Here is a 13399-nt window from a genome sequence, read left to right as displayed (position 1 = left end):
TTATGCCTTTTTTTGCTTTGTGGCATTTTGGGCCTATTTGTTTGTTGTTTCTGTGCCACTGTTCTCTCATGGTGTAATAAAGTGTATGATCATGTGTTGTGTAATTTTCAAAACATACATGGAAAATAAGAGAACAGAGTGAGAAATAAGAGGCACACTGGGGAATGCAGCCAGAGAACATCAATGCAAAATTACTTTTATCTTGGAAATTGTGCCTCAGCTGCACTGGAAATTTGGCTGTTTTGAGGTTCACAACGTTCATCTCCAAAGAGGAACAAAGGTCGACCCTTTGTACTGTGGACAGAAAATAAGGAATGTATTATTCATTTAGAATTTTTGCGTATAATTCAGAATTAAGATAGATTTTGGGGGTTGAAGGTTCAGCAAAGGCTGGGAACAGACATCCAGTGTTTCACCACTTTTCCGCTGAAATCAACAAAGGACCTCATGTGGGCTCAAAGGGACAGACAGGATGACAGAAGCGATAAAACATCGGTTGTTGTCTGCAGGAAACAGAAACAGATCTGTATGCGTTTTCCATGTTTTATGCAACTTATATGCGCTGACTAAAATAAATGAACTAAAAACATAGCTTCTTTTTTTTTTTTTAAGATCCTTCATGTCATTGTTCTGCTGAAGCGAGGGGAAAAGGGGGCGGCATTTGAATGAGTGTGGGGCAGGTGCATTTGCTCAGAGCCTCATGAATAGCCGCTTCCCATTAGCCACGCACGGCTCTGTGGCGCGCATAAATACTAGCTGGCAGCGATGATAAAAACGCGCACCTTGGGGCTTCTAACCCCTCCTCCTCACTCTCTCTCTCTTTCTTTCTTCCTTTCTCGCTGTCTAATGGGCTTTCCCCTCCGAACATCATTTAAAAGTACTTATTTGAAGGCATCAAGCAGAGAAGAAACGTAGATAGATATTTTTCTTAGTCGCTTTTTAGAACAAATCCGCTTATCTGGATGAGGCATAAGGCTGCATCAAAGCTCCGGCTTGTATGACAAAAAAATAAATACTTCGCAGGAACATCGAGATAACCTTATTGGCCGTTTACAGATTTTTGTTTTCGTGTGGAAGTTAAACGCGCAGGAGCGGCAGGACTGGTCCAGGACAGGAGCACCGTGATGGGACGCCTGGGCAGAGGATGGACGGGAGGATGGACGGTCCTGATGTGGGTCGCCGTTGTCTGCTTGGTGTTCACTGACGGACGCAGGTCCAGGCAGCCCAGATGCCCCGTTGGATGCACCTGCACTAAAGACAATGCCCTGTGTGAGAACGTCCGAAGCGTGCCTCACACTTTCCCGTCCGACGTCGTTTCGCTGTAAGTCCTGCTCCAACTGAGCCTGGAAGCACTTTATGACTCACAGACTGTGCAAAACTGCATAATATTGATACTGGTTTGTGAGCGTACAGTGTCGGCCCGTGGCATAAGCGAGCTAATGATGCGTTTGATATGTAAATGACTTCACCAACACAGCATGACTGCACACCCAAGTTGAGCATATTCTAGTATCAAACTTAGAAAACAGATATTTTTAAAATTGTGATGCCTACTAGCTACTATCATTGATACCAGATCTTAATGTATTTATTTCCATTCTATAGTGGCTGTTCAAATGGATCAAACTACATTGGCATCACAGTATTGGCAGAGGTGCAGACAACTGTGAGCTAAACATAGCCTGGCATATGATATATTCTGTGATGATTGACTGGCCCAGTAAGATATTCTTTCTCTGGAATAATATATTTGGTCTCTGCTTCTGACTTCCAAATAATTCAGTTTTTAGACTCATCTATTCAACAAACATTTCTTCCCATGTGATTCAACTGGTTCTTCCTCACTTAGCCCCTGTAAAATTGATTTGCAATTACAAATATTGTGTAGTTCTTTCCAATTTTTTTGGAACCAACTCAAGGATTGCACCAACCAGACCTATTTAATTGATTGGCAGCAGACTGTATTCATGGATTGTCTCGTGGATTTACGTTAAGAACAATATTTCAACAACCATTTTCAATCCTTGATGAGACTGTAATAGGCCAAATATTCCCGCCCATATTCACACCCACATAGTGAGGAACACACTGCTAAAGGACACAGCCAACTTGGTTAGAACCAAACCACACATTAACCAGCTAGAGTGAGATTTGTTTTTGGAGAAGACTAGTTATGGCTGGCGGGTTGATGAGTTTAACACGAAGTGGCCCCCAAAACAAATGCTGTTTACATAACTTCGGGCCAGCTCTGAGTTGTAGCAATCTTATGGCAGCTCTTTAACAGCTCTTAGTTGTTATATATATTTTAATCTAACAAGTACTCATTTTTATTTTTAGGTCTTTTGTAAAATCTGGATTTAATGAGATCGCAGGAGCAAGTTTTGTTCACACACCTAATCTGCAACTCCTGTGAGTATCCGTTCGTCCATCCGTCCGTCCGTCCATCCATCCATCCATCCATCCATCGTAGCTATCCATCCATCCATAGTAGCTATTTTCTTCCACAAGAGGACTTGTATAGGGAGGCTGACATGTATATTTAATGGTGTCAGGATTATACAGTATACCACATGCTTATAGCATCAAAAAGCAGGGAAATGGTACAAAAGAATAGATCGAGTGTTATGCTGGGAGTGGGGTATTTTTCTTTAAAAAGAGCGCAGAATGTGAAATAACTGCTGCATAATATTGCACAAGGCATAATGGCAAACAAAGAGTTTAATAAGCAATCTCTTTTAACAAATTAGCTCCTATGTCGGCTTTAATTGTGCTCTAATCACGCTTCATGCAGAAGATAATAGTGCCATTGTCTCTGCAATGCATCCTTGTTGGCATCAGTTCGCTCATATTCTCAGATGACACTGAAGTGGTCTGAATGAGCGTGTGGGAAATCAAAAGCAAAAGAGGACGAATCAAATATGAGTAACGGGAATTAGTCTTCACTGGTTATGGTAATAATATTTCTTTATAGTTATGTGGTTTGCTGCCTTGTCTTTTAATGTTCCTGTCAGTATGATTAACCTTTACCATGATATAAGTAACGTTTTGTGGAGTTACATTTGTAGCCAATTGAGAAAAGAATTTGGTCAAGTGAGCTTTGTAGAAGATTAGAAGGTAAAAGGTAATTTTATTTATATAACACATTTTCAGCAACAAGGCAATACAAAGTGCTTAGAATAAAAAAGAGTCATTGTTTTTTTTGTGACAAAATGGATGGATTGAGTTGCATCATTTTCCTTCCCAGACTCTTCACCGCAAATTCCTTTGACCTGATTGATGAAGATGCTTTTGTGGGTTTGCCACATCTTGAATACCTGTAAGTATTTTTAATTCTTTCTTGTGAGGTTGAAACTTAGTCATCTACTATTGATATACTATTGATAAAATGCTGTACTTTTTTGTACAGCATTTTACAAAATTATTCACATCCCTTAACTTTTAAAACTATTTGCTTTGAAGCTTCTGTGCATTTTAATGAGATTTTAAGTGATAGGCAAAGTAGTGCATAATTGTGAAATGGAGGTAACACGATACATAATGTTTACACTTTAACTTAAAAACAAATCTGACAAGTGTGGCTTATATTGTGTGGCAACACACATTCATTTAATACTGCTACCCACTTTACTCTGACACTGGAAATAAAATCCAGTGCTTTTTTGCTTATTCTTTAAATTAGGAAATAGAGTCCACCTTTGTGCAATTCAAGTTTTGTAGAAATCAAGCTGTTCTGTGAGGGCTGCAGGGATTATTTAGAGAACATTAATGGACAAAAATCATCATGAAAACCAAGAAACACATCAAGCAGGTCAGAATTTTAAAAAAGCGTTGGACTATAAAGCAATATTTAAACCTTTGAAGCTCTCAGAGCGCTGTTTAGTTCATTCTCTCCTGCAAGGAGACAATTAATCCGAGAAGCAGCCATGAGGCAGATGGCATTTCTTGAGGAGCTACAGAAATCCATTGCTCAGGTGAGGAATCTATTGGCAGAAAATGCAACATGCCATCCAAATCTGGCCTTCATGGAAGTGTGGCACAAAGAAATTTTGGCATAGGTGATGTGGGCAAAAAAAGCAAACATGTAGAAGAAGGTCCTGATTGGTCTCCTTAAATCCTGCCTGTTTCTCACAGATTCATTGAAAACAACAGAATTGCATCAATTTCTCCATTTGCTTTCCGGGGTCTCAAGGCACTGCTACATTTGTAAGTATTTTACTATTACTATATCTTGGTGTTTTCACCATGTTTTTCCATGATCCCAAACTTTTCTTTTAACTTCTGTTCATATTGCTAGATTTTTCTCCCTTCTCACCAGCTGTTCTGATTAAAACATCCGACTCTGGTCTTGTGCTACCTGATACTGCTGACATGTTCTGGCAGTCACCTTGTGAGCCACCCACAGACAGCAGCAGTTCTTCCTACCTTTGCATTCGAGACAAACTGATGCAGTGGCAGAAAATAGAAACTGATGCTCTGTGTATTTCAGAATATGTGAAATTTATCCCTGTTCTATTTCTCTTATAAAACCGCTTTTGAGCAATTCATTGAACAGAGAATCCATGGAAACTGGCAGTAAAGACAACTAATTTCTAGGAAAAAGGAAATTAATTTCTATGACTTTGCTCTAAAACTTATAATTACACTGTATTTGTCTTCTTAAAGTTTGTTTTTGAAGGTTTTATACGTTTATGTATCATAACCACCATTACCATGTATCATAACCATTACAACATTGTTCCTACCAGCAATCAGAAAGGATTAAGTAAGATAAAATTATTAGCTATATGCCTTTTTTTCTTTCAGACTACACAGACTGAGAAGACAAGTTTTGACCTGCAGTGACCTGCAGGTCAAAACTAAATATAACTGTACTGTAACCCTAACCATATGACCTATAATCTGTCCCTGACTCTCTGCCAGATTGCTCTGTTCACATTTGGAGATTATGCAGCAACAGTGAAAAATGCAGAAACAGCATCATTAGGTTAGATGCATAGGTGGCTATTGATTGCCTCTCCTAAAAGTTAATTTAAGATAATTTAAGATAAAGAGGCAAGAAATATGTATGGGTTACAGTTATTAGTAATGTCTGTGACATTTGAAAAATAGTTTAATTATTAGCATTTAAAACGTTGTTTATGTTTAAAAAATTAATGCTTTCAAGTACAAAACATAAAACTCTCTTCAGCCTGCAGTTTTTACACTTCAGTCTTTAATAGTTATTTCAGTAAGGAGACGGATGTTCACTGTAATTAAAATTTAATCAAATGAGAAGAAGAATGTTTTAACATCACACCACCCTCACATAGCATAGGTTGCCATGCTACTGTTTTTCATACAATTCTGACCAATAACTGACATTATCAATCCTAACTTAATAAAACACATTTCATCAGTAATGACAAACCACAATACCTTCTCTATTTGGTCATACAAAGACAATATAAGTGTTCTTAGTTCATCACATACATGTTTTTAAGTTAATATTAGCACAATGTACAAAATCATGTGTATTGTTTATTAAAGATTGTATTATTCTAGTTTAAGACCTGCTATATTAATCAAATTTAACAGGATTTGCGGTTTTATCGTGTCCTCATTTATAGAGAAACTTGAGGAACTTAACAAGAGTGTATCTCATTTTTATCACAACTGTTTATGGATGTTTTTTTTTAAATAGAGCCATGAATAAATTCTGCATCATGTGTGGGAATTTAAACTTCATCCCACACACTATACATTATTGAAGGACCCAGGCAGTATTGGAATCTCAACCACTCTGCTTTAAACCCATCCGTTTTGAAAGTGCATTCTTGTTCAAATATAAAACACAAAGTAAAATGGTCTCTCTCTTGTGTGAACAACTAAATCTCGCATGAATAATGCAGCTTTCATCTCTTTCTGTTTTCTGTTTTGCCAATTTGGAGTTCAGCTCAGGTCTCAGCTGAGAGGTTCTGCATAGATAGCAAACAGTTTGATTTGTGGTATCTTTGACTCTTGTTGGGTCCCATGTCTAGACTGCAGATAAGCAGGGTTTGCTCTAGATTCATTAAAATACTTATATAATAACATGTGCAGAACGTGGTCTATTTATATCTTTCTGACCTCTGGCCGGATGCTCTGTAAGTTACTACTGTAAATATATATTATTTGGCATATAAGATTCAAAAACCTATCTGAAGTGCAGAAATTCACAGATAACGCTTGTAGGTTTACTCTGTTGCTTACAAGTAATAAAAAACATAAACTGAAACATCTATTTGTCTAGTGTCTATAGACATAAATGTCTCTGTGCCTCTGTTAATTAGGAGTCTGGCTTACAACAACCTGGAGACGCTGCCCAAAGATGTCTTTCGAGGCATGGAGGCTTTGACTAAAGTGTGAGTTAATTTTTTTTATTTTATTCTTCATTTATTATTGCTTTTTTAGTAGAATTTTATGAACCTCATAAACAAGCATATAACACACACATAATGTATTTACTCTGCGTCATCATAAATACAGGCTGTATTAGTGCATTTTAACACAAACATGATTAGAATTTGATTGATTTTTACGTTTATTTTACAAAAAACGTGACACATGTCTCCTATCTTCTGATTGCAACATGGCAGAATTTTTAACCCTTCTGCCTTGTAGCAAAAATAAAAATCCCACAGAGGGATTTTCAGGTGTAACAGCAGCATTGAGGTACACAGAAATTTAAAAAAGTAAGCAATAAACAAACAACACTTAGAGTAAAGTATGGCACATTAAGGAGAAGACTATAACTTAAACATATTTTTTTTTTTACATAAGACATCAGACTATAATACATGGAAACTAAAGACTGTGCAAATAACAGCAAAAATGCTGTAAATGGCAGAAGTGATGGTAATAGACTTTAACAGCTGCTTATAGGAAGGATCTCCTATAACATTCCTTTGTGCACCTGGGAAGGTCCTGGGTTCAAACCCGATTAAAACTATTCTTGCATAGACTTTGCATAATTTTTCCTTTGCATGCATGAGGTCTCTCAGGAGTATTTAAGCTCCAAACTCTGGATTCTTTGCACACCTCAAAAACCTGCACGTTAGCTTAATTGCACTCTAAATTATTTTATGTATTGTCCTGATTTGTATTTTGGAATAGTCTACGCTGTATGTGGCTATGTTGCTCTGGAGTAGACTGGTGACCCGTCAATTGCCTCACTTAATGCCTGTTGGAGACAAGCACCAGCCCTTCCTTGACCCTGCATGGTTAAAGAAAATTGAAGGCTATAAACCTTCAAAATGAAATGAAGGAGTTTCATTTTGCATGTGTTTTGAAAATCAGGACAAGTAGAAGAATAAATATGTGTGGCCCAGAAAAAGAAAAACAATTTGACTCATGACTCATCTATTGTAATAAGTCAGTGAAATCCGTCTCCCTCTTTGTTTCTCTTGAGGTCAAACTGGTGGAAAAAGGGAAGCTGATGGATAAAGCTGTTATAAAAACAGGCTTTTCTACTGCTAAAGGGAAGAATAAAATCTCAGAAGTCTAGAGGACAGAAGAGAAAATAATGGGTTAGGATGCCAAAATGTTTCAGCAAGCTGCTATCAAGTCAGGAAAAAAAACCAAGAAAACAACCTTGGATCTTGTTTTGGTTGCACTGTCAAAATCAACTAGAGTGATGTTAATATGCATGGACTCAGTTTGAGCATCCAAGGTTAATGGCTGTTCAGACCGAGTGTGTGAGGAGGAGAGAGAGTACTCAGGGGATGGGACACTATCTGGCTCCAACCCAGCATACAACCCAAGAAAGCAGAGAGGGATATAATTCAGTTTAATACAGTGGTATGGGACTTAGCAGTAAAGAATGAACGGACACAAACAGGGGAAAGCAGCACTGATAATAAATGTTTTAAAGTTTCATATTAGTAATAATATCCCTAGATTATATCCATTTCTGCATGCAGGGATCTGCGAGGGAACAATCTGATTTGTGACTGCAAGCTCAAGTGGCTGGTGGAGTGGATACATCACACCAATGCCACTCTGGACCAGATCTACTGCAGCGGGCCGCCCATTCACCAGGGGAAGAAGATCAATGACCTGCTGCCACATTCATTTGACTGCATCACCACAGGTATCACCTTCTAATGTCTGTCCCTGTGTCAGAAAAACAGCAGCTCTACAGGGCAACCCTTTTCTTTTTTATCCGTCCAAATAAAGATGTCTGTCAGTATCTGTGTGTTAATGTTATGACGTATTGATTTGAGATCAAGGACAAAGTTGACAGTTGACTGCTGTGTCGTGCCTTTCAGAGTTTGCCTCCTATCAGCTGCTGAGGTTTGAGTCGATTTCAGTGGAAACGTTCACCTTTGGTAATGAGCAGTACGTCGTGTTTGCTCAGCCGTTTGCTGGCACATGCAACTTCCTGGAATGGGATCATGTGGAGATGACCTTTAGAACGTATGACACAATTCAAAGTGAGTGTGAAAAGCAATTAAACATTGCAAAACTTTGAAAGTTTTATATGAACAAGAGTCACACCAAGACAGAGGTTTACAAACTGTAAAGTGACTGTATTGTCTCATTGCCGTTAGTAGCCAGGTCAGTTCAGAATGCGGTTTAGACAGTATTACTTATTTTAATTTAAGTTCAGGTTACTTTTTAAAATGTTACTATTGAATACACAGCTACAGTGGGGATGGCCACAGGAATTTAATGCAGTCTGTCACTTCAAAATATTATCTTTGACTACTGTATAGGTAAGCAGATCAAACTAACAAGACATACATTTTTAATTTGAGTATTAAATACTTTGACATGTGATGTTCCTTGGACAAAATCAGGATTTTATTATAGAGAAATTCCAGGCTATCGCCTTAAAACTGCCCATAGTTACAGTCAGAGTGTTTTTGGACTGCTTTTCAGACAGCAAAACTGTTAGAGTAGGTGGATTAGAGAAACTTTTTTTGGATGCAATCGGAGTAAAATATAATTTATATGAGCAAACAGAACAAAATACATCTAAATAGAAGTAAAAAGATGGCAACCCCTAGGTTGGCTAGCTTGTAGGGTAACTGATGAGTGATCTCATTAAAAACATTTTATTTTCAAAATATCAGTACTTGACTTTAATTTACTGTAGCTTGTCATAGATTGAATGGTCTCAGTTTTTTTATTCTAAATATAGCAGTTTAGTTTAATTTATCTTTATTTATTTATTGTTTAGCTTAGCTAGGCTTTGTTTAGAGGAGCTTTAATAAGTTTAGATTTGTTCATCTTAGTTCTTCAGTATCACAAAAACATTGCTATCAGTTACACTAATTTGCAAGTTTAATTTCAAAGCAAGGTCTTTCTTCAACAAGCGGAATAACTGAATTTCTCCCTCTAAAGATGCATGAAAGCAAACAATCTAACTAATGTTAATTGTGTAGCATGTGTTTCTTTTTATTGAGGCACTTCCACTGTTGTCTGCAAGCCAATGGCGATTGACAACCAGCTTTTCATCATCGTGGCCCAGCTGTTTGGAGGCTCCCACATTTACAAACGTGACTCCTCTGCCAACAAGTTCATCAAGATCCAGGACATCGACATCCTGAGGATTCGCAAACCAAATGACATCGAGACATTTGTGATTGATGGAGAATCTTTCTTTGTCATTGCTGACAGCTCTAAGGTTGGGATGGATTTTTTTTTTACGTTTTGCTGCTTTTTGCTTACCACTACACACATATTTTTATTTAATGGCAAAACATCAGAGATATTGTATTTGATTCACAGCCGTTGTACAGGTGTTGTTCAGCACTGTGAATGAATAATGCCAATGCGTCTGCCAGCTCCTCCCCTGGTGTTCTTGTCTGCAATGTGTTGGCTTGTGTCTGCTCCTGCTGATTATTCTTGCATTGCCAAATGTTTGCATATGTTCTCACATATGCTCAGGGACACCTACACACAATACCTCATATTTCCATTTGAAATCTCCAAAATGTATATTTTGACACTCAAATTGTAAATTGTTTAACTATTTTAATTCTCTCCCTTTTTGCAGGCTGGGTCTACAACTGTGTACAAATGGAATGGCATTGGTTTCTATTCCCACCAGTCACTCCACCCCTGGTACAGGGACACTGATGTTGAATATCTGGAAATCTCCAACAAGCCCCACTTGATTTTGTCGAGTAGCTCCCAGAGGCCGGTTGTGTACCAGTGGAACAGGAGCCAGAAGAAGTTTGACCGCAGGACAGATATACCAGACATGGAGGATGTGTTCTCCATCAAACACTTTCGGGTAAAAGGTGAGAACTAAAGCTTCTATATCTCAAGCTTTTTTTTCCTTCTTATCCAGATTTTTATGTACAAATATACATTTCTAGCATTATTGAAGTATTAAAAATTTTAATTAAAAAACTACATTTAAAATGATAGAAAGATAAGTTGAGTACATAAAGAGAAGCTTTTGATTTAAAAAATAAATGGCCATCCAAACCATCTTGGTCAATGTAAAAATATAAATGCCTCCTTGTTAAATCACAAATAAACTGTAATTATCATTAGCTTTTTATTCAGTTTTAGTCATAATCACCTGATCACTGTGATGTGCAGAATCATTAAATAACTCTTGTCTGACAAAGAGAGATATTTAAAGATTTGGGACCCCAGAAAACAACAGTAAGACATAATCGGTCATTAGGGTTGAAGGACGATTGCTATACAGTATATATATAGTTTTTTGGTTTTTTTTTACAAATGGCTAGGTTCATGAAGATAGCTTAATTCCCTTTAGAAATCATCATTTGAAAACTTCTGCTTGTATTTACTCATATAGCCTTTCTTAAAATTTCTTTAGTTATCTGAAACAGAGAGTTAAAATACAAGAAATCCATATTTTTTTATAGCACTACATGTATGATGTAATTTATACCTTTGTTCTTCATCTTACAGCAGAGGAAAGGTTTTTATTTTCAAGGTGGTTTTATGCCATCACAATAAAACAGCTCATACATCACTTCTATGAAACATTACTTTCATTTTGCCCTTGCCTGTGAGGCAGCTAAACTATTTGTGGTTCTTTGCTGAACTGCTGTTGCCACAAGCAGTGAATTATTTGGGATTTGGAATTACGTAAACTGTTTTTGTGTGCTTTTCTGTTCCCCACCCGCGTCAAACTCCCTAAAGTCTAAATTGAACAGCCCCTCGGATCTTTGTCCTTTTTAAAGGTGAACTGTTCATATGCTTGACAAGATACATCGGGGACTCCAGGGTGATGCGCTGGGATGGCGCCATGTTCAAAGAAGTCCAGACATTCCCCTCCCGTGGCTCCATGGTGTTCCAGCCTGTCTCCGTGGGCAAGTGGCAGTATGCCATCCTGGGCAGCGATTATTCACTGACACAGGTCTACCAATGGGATGCTAAGAGGGGGCAGTTTGTCCCATCTCAGGAGCTCAGTATTCAGGCACCCCGGGGGTTTTCTGTGGTCTCTGTTGACAACCGGGTGTTCTTGCTTGCATCCAGCTTCAAGGGAAAAACTCAGATTTACGAGCACCTAATGATTGATTTGAGTGATTAAGATAATCAGTTCTTTGGGAAATCTTCCTGCTCAAATTAAATTTTCTGTGATGATGTAGAATCATGAGTCCAAATTTACATTCATTAACCGTGTCCTGCCATTGGGTACACCTACCAGGTCCTAGAAGCAGCATATTTTTAAAAAAAATTAGACTGTTACCTAATTGGGAATTACTTCCTTTATTAAAAAAATAAAAAAATCAAGCCATAAATTTACCAATTTTATTCATTTTCAGTCATTGCTCTGTTATAATTATGTGTTTTACAAAATCACAATATCTTTCTAATGTTGATTTTTTTTTTCTTCAACAAATGTTGTGAAAGATTTTGTAATTTTGGCTTACTTCTCCAGTTTATCAAGCCAGTTCAGGGAAATATATATTTACCAGTATAAATGCTACTGCTTGCTATTGACATGCAACAAAATGAAATTAAACACTTCAGTTTAAAGTGTCTTTGTAAGACACAATTGTTCATCCTTATCTGTTCTGAACTTATTAGTTATTTAAGGATGTAGACCTCTAAATGTGGAACTTTAATTTGACTGTATGATAATCCATCAAGTACTATTTTGATAGTTCAAAAATATTTGGTGTTTAGTTTTTATGTCATAACGGAATGCAATAGCACAAATCAAATATTCATCAAGAGAGCTGAGATTTTATTTAGGGTCAAAATGTCATGTTTTTTCCTTTGTGTCACCTGAAGTATGTATACTGAGCCTATATTTATATTAAAGGCTTCCTCTGATTTTGAATCAAAGCCATTTGAAACCCACACTGTGAACCAAGAGCCCAACAGGCTTACTCATAATAGTCCAAATGGAGATCATAAACAATCCAATAATCTTAAACATATTATTTACAGTTTTGCTACAGTTTCAGGTATGTAGTTTCCAGTATTATGACAGGTTTTTTTTAAACATAATGCCAGTTTAACACACCCTTGCATTTCAAGGGAAAATAGGACTTATTCCCATTCTGTGACAGTTCTTTGGCAGTTGATCAACTTGCACTCCTTAGTCCTCCCATTTATGCTTAGAAACTGTGATGACACATCCGCTTGTGAGAAGCTGAGAAAAACAAAACTATTTCCTGCATGTCTGATACATAAACTCGTGGTTTTGGTTTCCCAATGAATAAAGCACTAGAAGCATCCCAATGTGCAACTGAGCCCTCTCTCTTTCACTGAACTCTTAGCCCTTTTTCCCCACCAGCAACAAAAACCATTGTTGTCTTTACTCTACAGCTAAATCCTAACCACTGTGATGCTCATGCTACCTGTGCTTTCACACTCTCCTCTTACTCTGACATTAAAAGGAAATAACAAATAACATCCCAGACATCAACTTGCCAAATATAGCATTATGTGTTTACAATGTGTGTGTAATTTATAATACTTTTGTAAGTAGAGAGGTCCAGAACCAGTGTTATTTTTGATAGCCAGTAGAATTAGGTGTTGCATAGAAAAAGGTCACCTTATTATCATGTTTTTCTGCATAACAGTAGAGATTGTGTTAGTGTATCGCTTCCTTCTCCTTTTGCTCACTGTAATTTATATCTTGTAGTACTAAATTGCTAAATCAGAAATTATGTTTATTTGCTTGATTGTCAATGTCATTAATCAAATATTGTGGAAAAGATTCACATCAAGTCTTGTGTGGCAAATTTTGTTTTTCCATAATATTTTCCTCGTGCTGAGAAATAAATTAATAAATCCTTTGCAACATGTATCTGTGTGGTATTAATACATGCAGAATTTTAACAATACTTCTACAGTATTAATTCAAATATGATTGTGACAGCTTATGACTTAAAACTAAGCTGAACAGTATTGTGTTGTGTATTTAATTATTTTATTAACA

General features: G+C 37.1%; 1 protein-coding gene across 1 annotated transcript; it reads left to right on the top strand.

The window, feature by feature from the left end:
• Positions 1 to 823: 823 nt before the first annotated feature.
• On the top strand, positions 824 to 13265 carry lgi1b (leucine-rich, glioma inactivated 1b). The gene is made up of 10 exons (XM_032574627.1): positions 824 to 1321; positions 2338 to 2409; positions 3245 to 3316; positions 4132 to 4203; positions 6309 to 6380; positions 7938 to 8107; positions 8286 to 8450; positions 9426 to 9646; positions 10019 to 10265; positions 11187 to 13265. Exons 1-10 carry the CDS (start codon positions 1125 to 1127, stop codon positions 11534 to 11536), a joined length of 1638 nt encoding a protein of 545 aa, XP_032430518.1. The 5' UTR covers positions 824 to 1124; the 3' UTR covers positions 11537 to 13265.
• Positions 13266 to 13399: the final 134 nt, after the last annotated feature.

This window comes from Xiphophorus hellerii, chromosome 10, assembly GCF_003331165.1.
Source record: "Xiphophorus hellerii strain 12219 chromosome 10, Xiphophorus_hellerii-4.1, whole genome shotgun sequence".
Lineage (NCBI taxonomy): Eukaryota > Metazoa > Chordata > Actinopteri > Cyprinodontiformes > Poeciliidae > Xiphophorus > Xiphophorus hellerii.
Note: the sequence above shows the minus strand (reverse complement) of the source record. Positions and strands in the feature narration are given on the sequence as shown.